General features: G+C 31.6%; 3 protein-coding genes across 4 annotated transcripts; 1 reads left to right on the top strand and 2 right to left on the bottom strand.

Moving 5' to 3' along the window:
• The first annotated feature begins 4,322 nt into the window (after positions 1-4,322).
• Positions 4,323-11,283, top strand: LOC106778905 (hydroxyproline O-galactosyltransferase HPGT1). Its single transcript, XM_014666907.2, has 12 exons — positions 4,323-4,629; positions 4,707-4,770; positions 5,148-5,197; positions 5,345-5,538; positions 6,491-6,554; positions 6,644-6,716; positions 7,398-7,521; positions 9,505-9,592; positions 9,687-9,737; positions 10,432-10,503; positions 10,581-10,693; positions 10,833-11,283. The coding sequence occupies exons 1-12, from the start codon at positions 4,517-4,519 to the stop codon at positions 10,853-10,855; spliced, it is 1,029 nt and encodes a 342-aa protein (XP_014522393.1). The 5' UTR covers positions 4,323-4,516; the 3' UTR covers positions 10,856-11,283.
• Positions 11,284-11,341: 58 nt separating this feature from the next.
• Positions 11,342-14,336, bottom strand: LOC106778906. Of its 2 annotated transcripts, XM_014666908.2 has the most exons (5): positions 14,096-14,336; positions 13,888-13,946; positions 13,452-13,616; positions 13,137-13,238; positions 11,342-11,724 (listed from the first exon to the last, which is right to left on the bottom strand). In XM_014666908.2, exons 1-5 carry the CDS (start codon positions 14,214-14,216, stop codon positions 11,590-11,592), a joined length of 582 nt encoding a protein of 193 aa, XP_014522394.1. In that variant the 5' UTR covers positions 14,217-14,336; the 3' UTR covers positions 11,342-11,589. The 2 variants fall into 2 exon arrangements, with proteins under 2 accessions (XP_014522394.1, XP_022632060.1); XM_022776339.1 differs by lacking the exon at positions 13,888-13,946 and having other exon boundaries at positions 14,096-14,229.
• A 1,566-nt stretch (positions 14,337-15,902) lies between these two features.
• On the bottom strand, positions 15,903-20,406 carry LOC106778916. Its single transcript, XM_014666919.2, has 4 exons — positions 20,210-20,406; positions 19,715-19,760; positions 17,353-18,984; positions 15,903-16,510 (listed from the first exon to the last, which is right to left on the bottom strand). Coding segments are annotated over exons 2-4 (2,040 nt in total). The 5' UTR covers positions 19,716-19,760; positions 20,210-20,406; the 3' UTR covers positions 15,903-16,103.
• Between the last annotated feature and the right edge of the window lie 1,785 nt (positions 20,407-22,191).

The following is a 22,191-nucleotide window of genomic DNA, read 5'->3' as shown; positions in this document are numbered from 1 at the left end:
AAATGACTTGGAAGTAGCACATTTATTAACGATCATTTATCGATGAAGAAATACAGAAAAAAAAAAAGAAGAAGAAAAGGATGAAGCAATACATAAAAAAGAAGAGGAAAAGAGAAGGAAGAAGAAAATCCAGTCACACATTTATTAACTATCATTTATCGATGAATTTGTGATTGTTGATACTAACCAACATATTTGTGCATTTGTTGATAAGGTTTTCTCGACGATCACTCTATCGATGGTTTTCTTTATGTCAATAAATACAATTTAGCGGCAAATTTTTATTATTTTGTGCTTGTGAGTAATATATTGTTAATGGAGAACGACAAGTACATCAATCACATGTAACAAGAAATAAATATCATTCTTTCCATAAAAACTTGTGTGACATATGACAACTCTAGCAATTCACAACTTAATTAGACAACAAGATTCACAAAAACAAAAAGAAACTTTTTTTGTATTTTATCAAAGAGTTGATGTGCACAAGAAAATTAACAATGAGTATTTACAATGCTAAGACTAGATTTCATCAACTTCATATTTATGTATACACAATCATCTCAATTTTAAATTCATGTCAAAATCAACTCGCAAGATTACTCAAATCATGTTCCTAGTCACTTTAAACCTATGATAACTCTTCAAGTTTCAAGTCCTTGAATCATCAATAAACAATCATGCATTAAGTTCAAGAGTCTTAAGATTACTAAAGCACTAGTACAAAAATATTGTATAATGTCGTTGTTTTTTGGCCTTTCACGTCGAATTCTAATTCAATGTCATATCAAAAGACGTTAAATTGACATCGAATTTTGTTAATATTCGACGTCAAGCAAATTTTTTTTTTTGGTTTTTTTTTTATTAATTGTGATCTTTTTTACAACTCTACGGGACTTGAAAAGTAGAAAAACAACAAATTTCAGTTTTTGGTATTTTATAAAGCATGAACTATGAACGTGTAGTATAGTATCAACAACAACAACAAACAACAAACAAGTTCAATCAATCAACAACAGCAAACAAGTTCAACCAAATAACAACAACAAACAAGTTCAACAAAAACAAACATCAAATAAGTTCTTCAAAACAAAAACGAAAACTAACCTTTAAAAGATGAGTTCGTCGAAATAAAGTATTTTTACTAGTGAGAGAGAAAGCAAAATGCGCCTATGAAGGACAAGAGCACAAAAATAATCGGTCAAAACAAACAAAAATCATACATAAAGTAGTTAATTAACATGCATTTGTATCAAATGGAAGAAAGATTACATATGATGGTTGCCAAACTTCGTTCGAGAAAAGTTTGAGAAGAGAATAAGGTCTCGCGCGCCAAGATAAAGTGAATGAATTTTCAATCTCACGCTCAAATTAGAAAGGGAAAACTTTTGGTTGACAAATAATACATCGAAGCCCCTACAAATAATACATCGAAGCCTCTACATAATTCGAGGTATTATTGGTGGTTTAAAAGAAAAAAGAATTAAAAAGGGATAACTCTTTGGCTTCTAGTTGAAAAATAATACGTCGAAGTCCCTACAGAATTCGACGTACTAATGGTGGTTTAAAAGAAAGAAGAAAAAGAATGACGCATTGCTTTAAATAATTACCATATTCTACAATTGCATTTATTTACAAAAATATCACCGATCATTTTTAACGTTGGTTATTTAGTGGTTGGACGTTAAACGCGTGATGTTATACGCTATTTTCGTACTAGTGAAGAAACATGCTTTATCCTTAGATACAAGCTCCATGACATTAAATTTCAGTTATAAGTTCAAAAGACATTTTCTAACACCTTAAGAACCACAAACAAGTCATGGGTGATCAAGTCACAACAAGCATTAATCACACAAATCATATATATATATATATATATATATATATATATATATATATATATATATATATATATTAAGAACACAAATTATGCTTACATTTGATCTCAACAAATGGGTCTAGCTCTCCATGGTAGAGAGCCTAAGGTTTACAAATAGAAGAGATTGGAATCAAAGAGAAAAGGATATCCATTTTTACAAGACACTAAGTAACTACTCTAAACTCCCCATTTGCATCCTCATCTCCTATTCATTGTTCATCTTCCTCTCCAACTCCAAAGAGGAAAAAAAACCTTAGTGGATGGATTAAAAGATACAAGGAGGAGTGAGAGATCTTTCCAACACCCCTAGTAATCTCTAAAAGGCTCTCCTAAACACTCAAAGTGTTATTCTATCGTGCAAAACGAAAAATATCCAAAACTCTCATAGAAGGCATGAATAAGTACTTATTTTTTACATGTCAACACTACTACCACCCAACGATATCAGTATTACTCGACACAACCAAATAAAACACAAAATAGTAACTTCTGCAAAACCACCACACGACGACAACAACTTCTCTTGCATATGGTGTTTGACGCATGTATCCACGGCTCGACACCAGACTCCCTTACAACACTAGATGTTTGTTGATTTTGTAGCGTTGGACTTGAGTCAGTGGAACTTAATATGAAAGTTTATTAAAAATAATTTTTTTATTGTTCAAAATATGTTTCCTTATTCACTTATTTAACTTACTCAAAATAAAAATTAAAAATAAAACAAACATTAAATAAGTAAAACACATTAAACTTGATAATTATACAAGATAAAAGTTGAAAAGAATTGATTTTATTAACTGAAATCAGCAAACAAAGCAGGTAAAAATGAAAGTTATGATATATAGTAGTATATGATGCTATTTAGAATAAATAATTTGAACCCAATTTCATAGCTGAGTTTGCAAACTACTAACTATCTAAATATATAAGGCCTGCTGGAGTTACTAATTTGTAATTGTTGTGATGCAGGGCAAGATGGAAAGTTACTGCAAAGAAAGTATTATCATAACTTTATGGATGAAGAAGCCCAATTATTACTTATGCAAGAAGAAATGGGCATGTTTGGTATTGTACTTGTGCAACATGGATGAAGGGTACCAAATAGGCTGATTTTTTTCTTTCTTAGTCAAAGCCTTTCTTTCCAACTTACGTACTTTTCTTCATTTCTTCATTTACACAAACCAGAACAAAATCTTAACCGCCCCTTGTTTGGTGTAAAAAAAATATTATTTCGTTTATAAAAAAGAAATTCAATTTTTTTAATGTTTTCAAATTACTATATATTTCGATTTTTTTTCTTTAAATTAATCAAGCAATAAGAAAAGTTGTATTTGTTTTGAAAGTTGTTTTTAGAGACGCAACAAACTTGTAAATATTTTAATGTCTTTCATAACATTTCCAATATCAGTTAAATGTCATACGAATTTAATTTCAGGTTTATAAGTTTTCATTTCTTTTTAAGTGGATTTCAAGTAAAATAAATTCACACAAAAGAATAATGTATTAAACAAAACATCTAACTCAATCCAAAATCATACAAAACATAAAAGAAGACAATATCCAATCCAAATCATCATAAACTAAGGAAGCTCTTTCTTAAGCTGAAAATGAATATTCAAATCATGATATAATCCTAAAACATCAGGACAAAATAGTTTTTATCTTATACTCCTACTTCTATTTCGATTTCTAACCATTTTTTAATATTGATATAATATTTTCATCACATATTTAAGCATTAATAAATATTTGTTTTATAAAAGATAAAATCCTCACCAGAAAAAAGTACAAAAGTAATATATCCATTTTAAATATTATTCTAGACAATAGAAAAATGAGATTCTAAAACTTAATTAATAACATTATTTTTATTTTACATTTCATTAAAAGTACATTTATAGTAAATAGTTCAATAAATTATTCTATCAACTACCATATTCAATGTAACCTATTTTTAATAATAACGTCATCGAAAAGGTTATAAATAAAACTATAAGCTTTAATGAGAAAATATTATTTAAGAAAACATTTATGGTAAATTATTTGTAATAATAAAATATTTATGGGTTAAATATGTTTTTATCCTTCAGTGAAAATTGGAATCAATCCTGTTTAATTTAGTCTCTCAATATATGAATTTAATTATTTTAACTAAATTTTGTTAACCTTATTTAATGTTTTAAACATGTTTTTGAATTAATATTGAAGAAAAATGTTTCAAACAGGGTAAACAAATATTATCATGAAACATGTTTGAAATATTAAATAAACCTAACAAAATTTAGTTAAAAAAATACATTTCTAAAATTAGGAACTAAATTAGGTCAAAATTTTGAAGATAAACTAATTCTAATTTTGTGAGACAAAAATATATATTTAACCCAACATTTATTTATTTGATTCACATTTTATTCACTCAAATAAATCCGCCGTAGGAATAACAAGAGAAAGAAAGGATTGAATGAGCGGTGACTTAATTGACCAGCAACAAGAACCCATCACATACCACACCACCAGTGTCTTTTCCTCCTTTTCTTTGCATCTATGGAGTTCTGAATTATAATCCAATTCTCTCTGTCTACATATATAACATAATTGTCGTGCATAGGTTTGCACTGAATTGAATTAAAAATGCAGAGTAGGGGATCGAGTCACAGACTCTCAAGTATGGGTAATCGATCCCGCATTCCCGCACTCCTCATCTCCATGTTCGCCACTTTCGCTTCTATTTACGTCGCTGGAAGGTTCTTCTCTTTCTTTCTCTTCCTCTTCTTCCGTTTCCGTTGCGCTTAATTTCTTTTTGCGCAATTTTCCTCTTCAGGCTTTGGCAGGATGCAGAGAATCGCGTTTACCTCATCAAAGAGCTCGACAGGATCACTGGTCAGGTCGGTTAGTTACTGCTACTCACACCTCACATACTCTATTTTTCACCGATCTGTAATCCTCTAAATTCTTTCGCTGCAATTTCAATTACGTCGTTATCGCGATTTCCGCATGAACGAATCGCGACCCATTGCACCGGATTTTAATTTTCGCGATTGCTTATTCAATTAATGCGTTTCAATTTGATCTGACACTGTCGATTCTCTGAATTCGAGAACTGGTTGATGGCGTGCGTATTATTAGTTATTATTAAGGAATTAGGATTCAGTATGTGTCGTAGATCAACTGTGTGATACTGTATTCTAAAATTCGATGCATTAGGATATGTACACTGTTTCTACTTGTTCTGGCTAAATTAACCGCGAGGTTTTCATTCTAGGGACAATCTGCTATTTCTGTGGATGATACATTGAAGATCATAGCCTGCAGGCGAGTTAAATTTACTTGAACGTGTTGCTTAAAAAATTACCATCGTTTTTTGTAGATTGCTATTGGATTTTATTCATGATGTCCTTTGGACTTTGAATGTTTGCTCATTTCTTTTGTGACTGGTACCGTTGAATTATATGGTTGTAGGGAACAACATAAGAAGCTTGATGCCCTTGAGACGGAACTTTCTGCGGCTAGACAAGAGGGTTTTGTTTCGAAACCCTTGATAGAGACTAATGGAACTTACTCTAGGAGAAGGCCGTTGGTTGTGATAGGTATACTAACAAAGTTTGGCCGCCAAAAGAATAGAGATGCAATCCGCAAGGCGTGGATGGGAAGTGGTATTTATATTCTTTGCCTGCGCTTCCTCAGAGCCACATTGTAATTTTGTATTGAATCCTAAGATTCAATTATAAAGAAAACAATACTTAGAATATATCATATAGATGATTTATAGTTTCCAATATAAACTATTAAAATTAGAAATAGATAAAAATAACATAAGAAGTCATATAAAACAAAATTATCAGTTTATATAAGTTTGTGAAGACTTTATTTTTAGGAGAATGGTAATGAAACAATTAAACAGCTAGGTAGTGTATATTCATTGAATGGGTGAGTAAAAAACAAAGGTGAAATAATCAAATAGGATATGCTCACTAGTGTTCTTTCAAATTCCTTTTCATTTTAATATTTGAGCTCACATGTCTCTTTAATTTTTTTTTCACGAGAATTGGTGAAAAGTTAAAATCAAATGAATTGTTGAATTGAATAAGTTGTACAAGTTTCATAGATGTGTCTTAAGATATAAATTTATTTAAGATTCATCTTGGAATATGAATGGGTAGAAGTCAAAATGCATTGAGTCATAACATTCAAATAGTGAATCTTAAGATTCTGAAACTATGTCAAAACATAAAATTGTGGCTTTAGTCACTGTTGCTGCATGTTGATAATGACTTTTAACATAGTATCTGTTTGTTAAGAAATCCGTTTCCCTTTACTCCTCTCTTCATTTCCACACTTGAAAGAAGACTCGGTATCCTCTTATTGATGTATTTTAATTCTTTTAATATCTGTTATTGATCATGAATCATAAGAAAACTCTATAATGGAAACTCACATTTTTAGTATATCTCATATATTGATAGATGTCACTGATTCTGAATGTAGTTATTTTCAGAAATCATGAAAATTTGTTTTCTAATGTATCTTTCTTGGATAGTTTATTTATAGCTTCCTGTACTAAGATTATCATTTAGATGTGATTTTCTTAAAGCACTATCTATGTAGGTTCATCTTTGAAGAAAATTGAAGATGGAAAGGGCATCATTGTGCGATTTGTTATTGGTAGAAGGTTCAAATTCCTTCTTTTTTAGACTTGTATGGGTTAGGGTGTGTGGGAGAAATCGGAACATGGCTTATATCTTACATATACTTTTGCAGTGAAAATCGTGGAGACAATCTGGATAAAGACATTGATCGTGAGAATAGGCTGACTAATGACTTCATAATTCTTGTATGTTCGATTAATTTCAGGATTTCATCTCTTCATGTGCTTTGAAACTTTATATTTTTTTAGAACTGCAAATTAACAGGCTAGGTTTATCATTTGGCCTTTGCTTTCTGTGAAAATCATTGTTAGTTGTCTCATTCTAAATTTGGAAATAGATCCTCCAGACTCCTGAGTATAATTTTTAGATTACATATAACGTCCTCCATATGCAAAAGTTGAATCTAACTGGTTGCTAAAAGTTAGAACCGTGTAAATTTCACCACAGAATTCTGATGCAAAGAATTGGTCATCAGTTGTGCCACTCAAGTTAGACCGGCACAACTGGCACAACTGGTGCCAGTCAGGAAAAACCTGTTTAATAACATGTCTTTCTAGCCTAGTTATTTCACTGTGCATTTTGTTATTTGATTCTTCTGTTTCCAATGGTTAAAATCTCATTTTTTTTTTCTTCTAAATGAAACTATATTTGAGTTGGCATCAATCTTGCGTTGACATCATTATATGCATGCTACAATAATTTTTCAGACTGTAGTTTTAGATAAGTAAGCAGATTTGGGATTAAAAAGTAATAATATGCAGTTGATTCACTTGGTGCTTGTAAAGTGTTTTGTGACTTTTTTCAAGTGGTGAATAAGGTTCAAGAGAATAAGGTAGTTAGCTCACCTTCAAAACTTATGCTGACAGGATAATCACGTGGAAACAAATGATGCATTCCCAAAGAAGGCTAAATTGTTCTTTGCTTATGCTGCAGACAAATGGGATGCTGAGTTTTATGCTAAAGTCAATGATGATGTTTATGTAAATATTGGTTAGTTTTCCTTTGACTGAATGAGGTTATTATTGTTAATCATGTAATTTACTTAATATTTCTCTTAGAAAGTAAATTTGGACATAGTTCAACCTTCCAAAACAAGTTTGCAAGGTAAGTTTTGCACTTATATAAAATAGTTTGGTTATATCTCTAGTCTAACAATAAAGTATATATGTTCCTTTTATCTCTTAATTGAATTCCTCTATTAAATCCTCCCGTGCATTAGAGAGCTCCGTTGTTATGGATAGGAGTATGATCTTATGACCTCAAGTTTGTGGAGTCATCATATAGATGGGTATTTCCTGTAAGTGAAAGTGCTATTTTATCATTAAAACGGTGCTTTTTCATGAACTGGAGTGTTTGGATGGGGTTTTCGGAAAAAGGAAAAAGCCACTAAAATATCTTAAAGCTCCACTTAGAGCTTCTTAAAATTATCCCTGACGTTTTTTGTAATTACAAAACAACCATTATCCTCATCTCCATCTCCCTCCTCTCTGTTACCATTCCATGGCATGTCTGTGTCTTTAATTGGACTTGTGGCTTCTTGGACTATTGTTGTTCAATCTTGGTATGCCCTCTTTTATTTTTCTAGTCACGTAGGTTTGATCTGCTTTCCAATTTCTCGTTCCTATTTGTTGCAAAAAACGAAGTTGGAAAAATGGAAAAGTTATACCTTTGTTTTTTAGAAACCTCTTTTTCTTTCAGCAAATAATTTAAGTATTGAATTTTTTGATGACTGTTCAAGAGATGGACTTGGAGTGCCCACTAGCCTCGTAAGGAGTTGTCATGTTCACTCTAAGTAGTGACACTAGCTAACAATCAGGCATACGCTTGGTCTATAAACATATTAAGGGTCATGTTTAATCTAAGTAGTGACAGTAGCTAATAATCAGCTGTAGACTTGGTATGTAAGCATATTAAGGACTCATTTGTTTACACTTTTTTTAAGAGAAAAGAAAAAGTTTTTATAAGGAAGTGAGTTTAAGCCTAACTTATCTTTACAAAATCAGTTTGTAAGGTGAGGATTACTCTTAATTTATACACTGTAAATTAACGTGTCTCTTATCTATATGAAATTTCTAACATTTTTAATTAAACAAATTTGTTTAAAAACTTATAACAAAGAGTTTTATTTTTTTTTTCATTTTGAAAGCTTTATTACTATTTTGCTTGGAAGTGAAAAATAATAGCTTCTGGGTAAAAGTTATATCATAGAATCACTGCTTTAGCCTTGAGATTTTCATGCTTATTCAAACTTGCAGATTGCACTACATAGGCTCTTTTGCAGCTGGATGTTCAGAAAATTTGATATGATGGCTATATAATATGATAGCTATGGCTATGAGACTATAGTGTACTTTCCTGTCATCTTTATACCTCCATTTTAAAACAGTTTTGGAAAAATTATCAATCTTTTGGCAGAAGGTTATTGCTTGTCCAGTGTAACCGTGATCTATCCTTTCTATTTTTCTTAACCTCCAAATACAAATGTGTATACCTGCAAATACAAATGTGTATTCCTTCTCTTATATATGTCAAGAACTTCAGGCCTTGTGATACCAAGAACTTCGTACTTGATGAATTTTAAAATATTAAAAGTTCATGTTAAATAATATATAATAGCTTAATTCAAACATTATCATCGTAGATGGTTGCATGCTTCCGATGAAAACTTCAACCTATTAGAGAAATATAGGAAGAATAAAGCATTTCTCTTGATAGCAACTGAGATTCTTGTGGAGTAATTTTCAAGTTTCATCTTAGACATCTATTATCCAAGATTCTATTATTAGGCTACAACCCATTACCAAGTTCAGGCACCGACAAGAATAGAGGAAATATGTTAAAGAAAACAAAGAAGTAAAATTGCTAACATTTTATTGTGTGCTCGCCCCCCACCCTATTTAATGAAATTCCAGAGAACTTGTTACCCATTTATAGATGTACATGTGTCTTACCACTTGGTGTTTCCTTGCACAGATGCCTTGGGATCTACACTTGCTGCTCACTTGGACAAACCACGTGTTTACTTGGGATGCATGAAATCAGGCGAAGTTTTCTCTGAGCTGTGAGCCCCTAAAGTTGCTTAAAATGTTTTATTTTATGTGCCCTAGAGAGAATATATGTTATGATTCTCAAAGTGTTTATTTGTAATATGACAGGAACCATAAATGGTACGAACCAGAATGGTGGAAATTTGGTGACAAAAAATCGTAAGCCAAGCAACCTGTTATTTCATATGACTGAACAACTGTATTAATTTTACTGCTTGTCAAACTTGTATAAATTAGTCATGAATTATGCAGTATTTACCAGTTTTTCTTAGCAGAAAGTGTATCTTTGGTGAAACAGTTTTCTTTTTCACGATATTCTGCAACTGAGTTTGTTGATCCAGTATGTAAAACTGCAATACATATTTTTAAAACAATATTTTTGGGAGAAGTCCATTATGTGACATTGTTGAATATATTGGAACTAATTAACAACAAAGTATTTTAGATTTTTATGTTGTTTTATTTTAAAATTTCATATTGACTGTTAGGATAAATTTGTTATCTTTTTTCTAGACAATATTTTTTAGGCAGTTCATTAATTGATAGTTTTTCTGTTTTACTCATGTTCTATAAATATGTTGAGTTTTTACGAATAAAATTATGTTTTCTGCACATACAATTCCTCATAAAAAATACTCTACAGATATGATTATACATTATTAAATGCCAAAATCTCGAGTCAATGTAAAATTTCTGTGTCCCTGTCATATGAGTTGAATATTTCATGTATTTATTTAGTTTTATGGTGCAAAACACCGAATTCCTTGAGGTGCACTGCACTAACCATCATAAATATTTTTCTTCGTGTCATCTATATCCTGTTGAAATAATGATCAAGTCTCCTGCTCAACAGATACTTTCGCCATGCATCAGGAGAGATGTATGTTATATCACGAGCTTTGGCCAAATTTATATCAATAAACAGGTCAGATATTCTCCTATCTGCAACATATGCTGTTAGTTGCCGTTTATGCATCAATCTTGAATCTATTGACTTGACAGATCTATTCTTCGTACATATGCCCACGATGATGTGAGCGCTGGATCATGGTTTATTGGACTTGATGTGAAGCATGTTGATGAGGCAAAGTTTTGTTGTTCATCTTGGTCGACAGGTCTCCCTCTCTATCCTTGTGTATTACATGTGCATGTGTGCTAGTTTAAAGTATACAAGAAATCTATATAGAAAATCTACTTACCATAATAATGGTTGACGTCGTCAAATTTTGAAGTATACATGATTATGTTTTTCAGGAGCAATCTGTGCCGGTGTTTGAATTCATTCAAGTACATTATTTGTGAGAAGACCACAAACGTAATACATGTCTTTGGAAAAGTTGTTTGATGTCCATGAACAACAGTTTCATCTTATGAGAACAGTTGGCAAGTTGAGCGGTTGAAGGTTTACTTGCAGTTATAACTGAGGCATGCAACATCTACAGCAAATAAAACTTCAGCTTCCCGCCTTGGTTTTTTTTTTTTTTTTTTTTTTTTCTACAAGAGCTTGCTGTCTATAAATTGATTTCTATCATTCTTGGGTTCCTTCTTTTCGTAGGCGTTGAGGAAGAGGGTCCTATTAGTTAAAGAACTTCCAAAATTGTACTTAATGGAAGTATTTATAGGAATGACATGGTGGCTCATAATCTCATTCGCAGTTAAGGGAACTTTGTTTTTGTACATGAAATAGACAGTGAATTTTGATTCATGATTATGGTTTTTTCATTTAAGTTAACTATTTATCATTAGAATCTGAAGATTTGCAATAGAATAACGTAATTAATCGTTTGACATCCAAAGCAAAGCAAAACATAACACGGGGAGGAAATTAGATCTATTTGTTATCTCTAAGAATCACCGATCCTTTCAATCCAAAACCAAAACCAATTCCACAACTCACCAACATATGAGTATATAAAACTAAGGACACCAACAGATTGCCCATGTTTCAACCTATATCTGACCTTTATCATCGTACAAAGAAACTAATATATTCCTCAGTCATTAATAATCTCTACGATGAACCGTTAAGGAAATGCGCTAGTGCCCTGTCTGTACGGTTGTCATTCATGACCAGAGCTTCCGCAACACTATTTGATGAAAATCCCATTTCACGTAGAAGTGTGTAGCCTTTCACAAATTCTTGAACCTTCAAATGAGAAATACATTTAAGTCAGAAAAACGAATTAATCAGTAAGACTCTCACGGATATTATGGCTACTACTGTGACAGCTGGCAACACAAATAAAGGATTACTTCGAAAAACATCAAGTCATCAGATGCTAAACCCTAAACAGAAAATACAATGTAATGATTACTTCGAAAACTATAAACATGCATCCAATGTGGTAAGTACCAATAATAAAAAAAAACCACGTGATGTAATTCACAGTATGCACCCCTTCAAGGCAGGTTTAGTCCTGGCCATCATCCTAAGAATGACAAAGCAAAACACTAAGAAATAAGATCCAAGCTGGGGAAGCTCTTGAAATTCTCTAATGCTAAGAAAGGCCAATAGTTATTATATTCGATTTGGAAGCAGCCTCCAAAATGAACTGGAAAAGCTTTTAACAGAATGCAAACAAGAAGTAGACAACTAGTCAACTTTAAATCCATGTTATAAAAACAAGATCTACAATTAAACCAGAGAAGACATTGGTTCACAATTTATGTTGAACCTCGATCAAACTGGTAGAAATAAAGTTTATGTTTTTAGATTTATTTAATATTTTAAGTGATGAAAAAGTATAAAATCATAAAACTCATGATATAAAAAATTGCATATTAATATAAAAAGCTAAATTGTATGTTCTATAAGATAAAAAAATTAATAATAATATGCAGTAATGCATAACTATGTGCAAATGTGTTTTTATTTACCTCAATATTTCAGATTAAATTCAAAATACAAAAAAGGTTTAAAATTTTGAAATACCGGTTCAAATTGATTTCCAACACCAGTTCCGCACAGTTCTTTACCAGTTTTGAAATTAGCTGGTTTTTTCATATAACTGAACCGTCACTGGACCAGTTCCTCTGCTAGACTGGTCAAACTAGTTAGTTCGATCTAGTTCAGAATACTGAGTTGAATAGAAACTTAGGTCAAAATTCTTCCATTTAGGCCTAAGGCATAACATGTAAGGATATCAAAGCAACTCTCCTTAATGACCATTGAGGTTTGTAAATAAAAGGAACTAGTGGACTCAGAGAATACCAATGCTACTCTCCTTACCAAGACTGAGAGACGTGATAAGAAGACAACCAATCAAGCGAGACATCCAAAGATGTACACATTGTTTAGCTAACTATCTATTAAACTGATCACTTAATCATTCTTGGTAAAGCAATCAACTCCATGACTGGAATAAGTCCAAAAAAACAATCTGGAGAGAGTCTAGTATCGAGGGAAGAACCATTTGGGTTAATAACAAATGTAGTCAACATGATCATTACAAAAGAGAGAGATGTATGACATTATTTTCAGAATCATAATCACACTTTTTACTAATGTTATTAACTGAAACATCACTTCAACAATGAGTGTCAATGATCATAACTTACTTTGGTTGGATCATCACCATAGTTTTCAACAGCAATTGGAACAGCTTCTTGGCTGAGCCCCATAGCTATAAATTTGCTCACAATGGAATCCACAGCAGGAACCTAAACAAAAAAAGTTTCATTTTACACTGGGTTTTGGAACTTGGAAACAGTAAATGATTTATTTATACACACACAGAAAAACAGTACTCCAAATTAATTACAAATTAAGAAATAGTAATGTATCGCCTCTGCATAATAAATACAGGAAAAGAATTCATTTAACCCATTACAATAGCATAACTTGTAACTTCTTGCTCTAAATCAAGAACAAACCTTTGCAGTTGAAGAATCAGAAACTTTGGTCGGGATATTTTCTGATCCAAATTTGCTCCAATTTGGGTTATCCTTATCCGCTTCAGCTAAAATTTTTCTCTCTAATTCAAAATCAAATTGGAAGTTGCTCCTTGGATTATCTCCCGCATGAGGCGATAAGTGAGGCTGCAAAATTGTCAAAACAATCAAAAGATCATATTCAACCATCGAAACAGACCAAGTTAATTATGCAAAGCTTTAGAATTTTCAGACTCATGGAAGAACAGCCTCAAAATGAATTTAACGCAAAATTCGCCTTGCTTTCACCAACATCCAAAATGGACTTCACAAAGTAATCTTATCCGTTCAAATTACAAATCATTCTTACAAGCATTAAAACGCAGAGTAGTTTAGAAATTCTCTCAATTCATAAAAGTAATAGCAAAGCAAATCTTACAGGCGGTGTGATCCTATATTCTGGCCTTATAGCAACCCTAACGCCAAATCCTAATCCTGCTGCACATTCAATTCAATGCGAAAAATCAATTTCACAGCAGTGAAAACGCATCTGAGTCAATTTTTCTTTCATTTCCGCAAATTTCAAGAAAGAACAGAAAACAAACGAAAACTTAAACCCTTAATCAGAGGGAGAGAGAAAGGGTTACATGAAGGTGTGTGATTCTGCTCATACGGTGTCGGACGGTACATCGGAGGCGGTGGCGGTGGCTGTTGCTGACGGTACATCGGAGCTTGTAGGCCCGACCTGCTTCTGAAATCATAGTCCATCGAACAAGCGTGTGCCTTTACACTTCGTAACAGGATTCTAACTTCACCTTGAAGTTTTGTTTTCTTTGACTGATCAAAGAAAATGTTTTACTCATATAATTATTTGAAAATTTAACTATTTATCAGCAAAAGAAATTAATGGATTGGATGTATTAATAACCCTTTGTTGTTTTTCTTAGATAATACATGTTCATGCAGGCTAACATCTCCCGATAAAGTCGAAAAGATTTTAGTTTTTATTTTCTGTTAAATTATTTTTTTTGTTATTTTTTGTTTAATTTTTATGATATCAAGTCACTCAATTTTAAAAAAAAAATCAAACAAAAAGGTTGAATTAATATTTTCAATTTTTTGAAATGCAACAATGTGATTATTTGTTTAAATAAAGACGGGAAAATAGGTTCATTATGTTGCACGCGAGAGAAAAAAAAATGTGACTTGAATTAATTTTAATCATTTGATCATATCAGTTTAGGGCTCAATCTAAATTAACTTAGTTGAACTAATATAGGTTAATGAATTGGTTGGTTTTAAAAAATAATAATTATATTAAAAAAATAGTGAAAATATTACATAAATATTTTATTAAAACAACTATCAAAATTATAATTATTAAATTATCATATCTAAATTTAAGATTATTTTTATTAATATAACTTAGATTCTTAAATATATATGTTATTTTTATCTTTTTTATTCAAACTTATTTAAGCGGATCAAAATAACATATATTGACTTAACAGGATAAATACAAATTTATTTTATTACCTTTTGGGTCAAACCGAACTAATTTGAATTTGATAAATTCTAATTTAATGTTGTTAGTTTTAATATACTGTAGTATACATAATTATAAGTTGCATTGTGCATAAATTAAATTCATCAATTTAGTTGCTAAATATTTCAAAGTTAATAGGATGAAAAAGTAGTTATATTGAAATTGAAATTTTTGTAGAATTTGATTGAAACTAGTTGAAAGAGAAAAATTATATATATATATATATATATATATATATATATATATCAAATTATTTTAAAATATTAAGATTTTAATCACATTTTACTAAAAATATAGAGAATAAAAATATATTTTTATTAAAAAAAAGACTTAATTATTAATTTAGTTTTCTAATTTTATTTCAATTTTTAATAAGATCAGTCATTATTCGTTTTTTCAATTTAGTCCTTTAGTTTTTTAAAACAATCAAATTTACTTCTTTAGTTTTTTAAAAGCATCAAATTTAGTCTTTTAGTATTTTAAAGACATCCAATTTGGTCATTTTGTCTACTTGCTGGTCCTTTAATTTTCAACTAACTATGTATTATTTTTCTTCTTTATCCACTGGGATATTATGTTTTTTCTTCTTAGATCACTACTCATGGTCAGGGAACGAGCAGTCAAATTAGAAAAAGAATCAAATTTGATGTTTTTGAAAAACTATAGGACTAAATTGGAAAAAATAAATAACTAAGGATTTTTTTGAAAATTTGAATGAAATTAGAAGACCAAATTAGAAATTAAGAAAAAAGAAATTATGTTTCTGAAAACCTTAACTAAAGATGTGCTATAATGTGGGTGGTAAATTTTGCATTCTTATGAAATAGTACTGTATATTTTCCACTAAGAATTAACATATTCATGTAAATGCTCATACATATTCAGCTACAAGTGTTGTAAGTCCAAAATCAGATGTGATTGTTGAATTTCTATATTTCTGATACAGAAAAATTACAGCAATTCATTAATCAACAGTCCTATGCTCCCACGTGTTGGCTGAGGGAGACAAATAATAGAGTACTGTCTTTACATCACTTTCAGATACATTGCTACAAGGAAAACTGAGAACTAGAAAGAACACTAGGTATGGTACATAATGGGATACAAAATTACAATCCAAATATGGGGTCATTTGCACCAAATATAGAAGAACCAAACTGTCTCGTATTCAAATCATTGCTATCCAAGGCTGGACCAAAACGATCCAGCCACTGTGTTGGACTTGCAGTTTCATTCTCCTCCACCCATTCAGAAGTCATGTCAATATCATCAAATTGAAGCAGATCAACTTCTGAAAACTTAGCATTCATCTGTCTAGCTAACTTCAGGTTGTAGTTTATATAAACGAGGTCATTCAATGTTTCTCTATCAATCTTGTTCCGCTTCTCAGAGTGAATTTGTCTGAAGGTACTCCACTGCCTGTGAAATGAGAAGGTACTACAAACTTGACTTAATATTCTAATGGCAACTCGTTGCAACCCTGGAGCAGAATCACCATACTGCTCCCACCAAAGCCCTACAACGTAAAAGCAATGAGTTTGCAGAATAACTAACGTACTGAGTAACGGTACCAGCATAGTTGCAAATAAAATTAGTCTAAAAAAGTAGATAGAAAACAACAAAATCACATTCTCATGAAACATCTGTTCAAAATCCATTGCACAAGATAAACAGCAGATTGAAATAATCAGCATCCTTGCCACTGCTTCATTAATACGATTATTATGATGCTTGACAATCAAAGCACTGGCATTCGCTAACAATAGACATGTCAAAAACATTTTGTTGCGTTGTTCTGTAATGAACAATTACAAATACCAAAAGCTCAAAGCATAATGCAGACACATTTTAGCTTGATGTGGTCATCATCCCTCCCAAGAGAAAAAAGGGCATATAGATAAGAATTAAACCAAGTGAAACGAGATGTTGTTCCTGGAGGCTAGGACTGTCCAAGTTTCTCATAATGCAACTGAAGGTGAAATCAGATGCTAAAAGTTGTACAGTGAATGAAACGAAAAAAGATCTCACTAATCAGAAATGAACTGAAAAAAGTCCTATAGTTAATTTCGCATGACCTATCTTTTCAAATGCATTCCATTCATTTACGATTGAACCAACTATCCTTCCACAAGTCCCCTCACCCAAAAAATAAAACCCAACTTTGTGCACACTGGAACATCATTAGTCCTGGAATTAGGCTCAATTACTCGATGTGCATGTTTTCTTCACCTAAAAACCAATGTTGGAGTTGGTCACTAATATTCACAAAAGTTGTTGGACTGAACAAAGCAGCTCAAAATGAACCTCATCACAAAATTGACTCCGAAAATGTATCAAGGGGAACTATTTAAAACTTACAGGGTGCAACTGTATGCCTTGCCTCCTTTGCTAGGCTACAGCCAAACATGCCATGTGCCTTCGTAAAAGTATAGATTTGATTGGTGATGTCACGCCTCATATCTGGTACAGGAAGCAATTTCTCCAGAACATTAAAGAAGTCTTCTTTTATGGAAGAAATAAATTTTATTTCAGGATTGTATTGAATACTGGGGTTCAAAAAGGCAGCAGCAGCATGTAGAGGTGAATGGAGTTGGTCTCGCCACTTTTTATCAACTATATCTAAGAATGTCTTACACTTGTTCTCATCCATTATGTAGTATGTCCTGATTGATTCTTTGGCCCTCGTCATTAGTTCATATATGGAACCTACAGTTGGTTTCCCTTCTGATACTTCCCTCAATACTTTTAAAAAAGGCTCAGAGATGGCCACACACTCTTCCACTGTCCTCCAGAAATCACCATCTTCAGCAATTGCAACACAAGAAATACTCTGTGGTTTATTTGCATAGGAAGTGTTTGAGGCATATTCATGGCTGTGGAACATATTCTTCAATCTTGTTCTCAACCTCAACATAGAATGTAAAGACATAAAGGTGGATACAGACTTTGTGATCCCAGTCCTGATAAGTTCCTGGCCTCCACTGTACTTCTTCATAAGATCAAGCAATGAGGCATTATTGTATATTAACTTTGATATCGTTTGAGCTTGTAAAATACATCTAGAAACCCAATCAACCTTGGAAAATTCCTCCAAGATTAGGTTTAAACATTGAGAGGCACAAGGAGATACAAATATAGTTCCATAGCTCTGCACAATATGATTTGCAATACCAGTATAGTTAACACTGCTGTCCATAATAATTTGAACAACATTTTCTACGCCAAATTCCTGAATTACAGAATCAAAAAGATCAGCCAGCCACTTCGTGTTCTTGAAATATGGAGAGGCATCCACAGATTTAAGGAAAAAGGTCCTGGATGGTGAAGAGACTAAGAAATTAATTATGGCCTTTGATTTATAATCAGTCCATGTGTCTGCAATGATGGTACAACCTGTAGTTGCCCACTCTTTCTCAACATCTTTTGACTGTAAGCCCACTTCTGATTTTATCCTTTCCAACCATGTGGTTTTCAGGATTTCTGCCGATGGACCAGCAAATCCAGGACCACACTTTGCAATGGCATCAATCATCAACTGATACGATGATGACCTTGCAACACTGAAGTCCAACTTATTCTCAAAAAAGAATAGAGCAATACTTCTCTCTAAATTCTCTTGGTTGTTTGTAGAGGAAGGGGTCATAGGATTGCCAGTGGGGAAAATCTTCATAACAGGGGATGGTGCATCCAAAGATACAAGAGCTTTAGTTGCCGAAAGATTACTGGGTGACTTGACTTCTGCTAGTTTTTGTTTCTTCACGCAAGAGATTTCTTTGACCTCTTCCTTTGATGCTATTATACCCCTTACTCTATCTGTAACATCATCTCTGACCTTGCTACAAGGATTTACCCCTTTACTTGGGAATCGAGATAAATGATGTTTCAACCTACTTATGCCACCATTCAAAACTCTTTGGCAAAATTTACATCTTACCTTGTTTCCATCTAATTTCTCTGCATATTCCCAACAGACATCTTTTTCTCGAACCACTGCCGAGTTCAAATAAAAAAAAGAAAATAAGCACATTATATGATAAGCTGTCAATGATTCTGTTAATTTATTACATCTACATCAGAGTAACCAAGAGTAAGGTAACAAAATATTCAGATTATAAATGAAAGTTTAGCAAAAGGATAAATAAAAATTGTCATATAAACCCCCCCGAAGAAAATGGTACTCATATGGTAAGAAGAATATTAAAGTAAAAGTTATTGTTCATTGGGATATAAATAACTACTCAACACCGGGTTCCACAGTGTCAAATTATGGTTGCAGTTATAAATGTGGTCACAATTGCAGCCACTGTGATTGTGTTTGCTGTTATGCTTATTATAAACATGGTAGCTTGAATTCATTTTATGTTTGCACCAAACATAATTATTCGAGACTCATATTAAACATTCTACATCTCTTGTTCTTCTCCCCCCTGAATTCCACCTCTCCCTCGATACAAGCTCTTTATCATTTTACTATATATCTAATCCATCAAAAATCCCTATAAATCTAACAAAAGAGGAAGAATGAAAAATTAATTATGAGGACTATGAAGCACGTTGCCGCCCTATGCAGCCATTTCACCGACTGTGCAGTGCATATTCCTGTGATTACCAAAAACAGTTCAAGTGTGGTATGATGCTACATGCTAGGTCCATTAATGATACAATCAGCTTCCGTGTTGTTTTTAAAGACAGGCATAGCAAAACAAAAGCTTCAACTTACTTTATGATGCAGTAACGTGGATCCTAGAGGATAAGTATATGACAACCTACACGATAAGATCAAACCAGAAAAAAGGGTAAGCATCTCATCAGAAACGCAGCACACTGGCATAAACCACGATCATTCAAGCACAAAGTGATAATTCAATGATTGAAGAAATGCACACGAATAAAAACTAAAGTGGGTCAGTGAATTTTTTCAAGACACAGAGTAATCCATCACATAATTTAACTCTTCAGTTGCTTGTAAAAGCATTAAGTGATGTCAAGAATCAAATTCAAATCGTCTTTCATTTTACTCATTTTGCAAACACGTGAAGATATTCCAATCTTTCAAATTAATTGAATAAACCTTCCATCCAATCACACAGTGATGTGAATCTATTTTGCGAAAATGGACCAAATTTCATAGATACAGAAAATCAATTTCATTTAAAACAAATAAAAATGATGAAGATGAGAAGAAATAATGAACAGCGAGAAATTTGCAGCTTACGGAGTATGAGAGATTGGATAATCCCGACGGAGAGAAAAACGGAGGTCGCGGATTTCAATAATTTTTTCGATTTATCGCGATATTTTCGAGTTAGGGTTTATGCTGCCGTGTATCCTCCTCGCTCTTATCTTTTCCTCTCTCTCCTCCCTTGTCACTAACTTTTTTTATCTTCTCTTGTATTTTCTCGTTTTTCGATTTTAATTTTGTTTTATTTTTGTTTTGCGTAGTAACATCTCTCTTGTGCTATTGGGTCTCCTTTCGGCGATATCTCGCGCATATTTAACCAATGGTAAAGAAGCAGATGGGATTTGCTAAGAGGAAGATTATGAAGCGACGTATAATTCCATCAGAGGATTTACCTCGTATTAAGTGAGTATAACTCAAGTGAGAGAATATAATGTTAAGATTATAAATTAAAAACAAAATAATAATTAATTAGCAATCATTTTTTTCTTAAAGGATTAATTTTAACTTTTTTTATAACTCTGGGAGCATATTTGTATTGGTTATTTATTGAAAATAATACATATTAATCGGTATTTGATTTTTAACTGTAAAACATTTTAGGTTTTTGTTTTATTTCTTCTTATTGATAGGAACGAAAGAAAAGAAACATAAATAAATTATATTTGTTGATTATGACTTTTTTATATAATTTTTGTTAGTTAATTTCTTTTACGTTTTATTATTTTAATTTATCATATATTACTTATGGTATTTACAAAATAAAGTTTTCATGATATACGTGTTCTTTGACCATAACTTAATAATTAAATTACTCTGATAAATTATCTAATAAAATATAATGATTTTAATACCTTTACATTTAATATATATATATATATATATATATATATATATATATATATATATTATAATGATTATTGTTAGATTTGATTGTGATTGATATAATGAAAACTGTTTTAGTTCTACATGTGAATATAACAAATGGATGAGATCTTTTAAACATGCTCAAGACATATAATGGTAATTTTGAACTTATTAAGTCTAACGTATTTATAAAAGTTTATATATATTCTTATAAACTTATATAAATATGTTAGACTAAATGAGTTCAAAAATACCATTATATGTTTTGAGCATATTCAAAATATCTCCTGCATTCTTTATATTCACGTATAGAACTAAAACAATTTTTATTCTATCAATCGCAACCAAATCTAACAATAATCACTAATGCTGACAAAACCAAATGATATGGATTCATCATGAAATGTGTAACATGAAAATTACATGAAGGTGATTTGTACAATCTATTTTTAATTAGTCCTTAGTTTATCTCAATAAGATCACTATAATAACCTTAATATACAAAGTGTAATTTATGAATAAAAAATCATATATTTATTAAACCAAATATGTCCAAAAGACAATTTATGAATACATGAAATCAAACACAGAACATAAACACACTAAATTGACTAACTTTCACTAAGTCAAAGATTCCTCTAAATGTAAAACACTCATATGAGCAATATGTTCATGAAAGACCTTGAGTGTAATAGCCTTAGTAAAATATGCTACATGACGTTTGTTCCTGAATATTCAATGGAAATTTGTTCACTTTATACCCTTTCTTTAGCAATCAAGAACTTGAAGTCAATGTTTTGACTTGCTCAAGCTCCTATTATTGTTAGAATACAATACTATTGATTTGTTGTTACAATATAAGTTAAGTAGTCTTTCAATTCCTTCCAGAAGGAGCAACCATGTGACAAAAAACTTCGTCATATTCCTTGATTTGATGACTCATAGCATGCTACAAATTTTGCAATCATATTGAATGAAGTCGTAAGGGTTTGCTTAACATTAAGCCAAAAAACTACACCACTAGCTAGAATGAAAATATAACCTAAAGTGGATCTTAAACTATATTGGCGTTTGCAAAATTAAGTCAAAATACCCAATGATATCTTATTGGTTTGACCTTTTATATGTGAGCTTATAAACATTTGTTCTTT

This window comes from Vigna radiata, unplaced genomic scaffold (genome assembly GCF_000741045.1).
Source record: "Vigna radiata var. radiata cultivar VC1973A unplaced genomic scaffold, Vradiata_ver6 scaffold_183, whole genome shotgun sequence".
NCBI lineage: Eukaryota > Viridiplantae > Streptophyta > Magnoliopsida > Fabales > Fabaceae > Vigna > Vigna radiata.
Note: the sequence above shows the minus strand (reverse complement) of the source record. Positions and strands in the feature narration are given on the sequence as shown.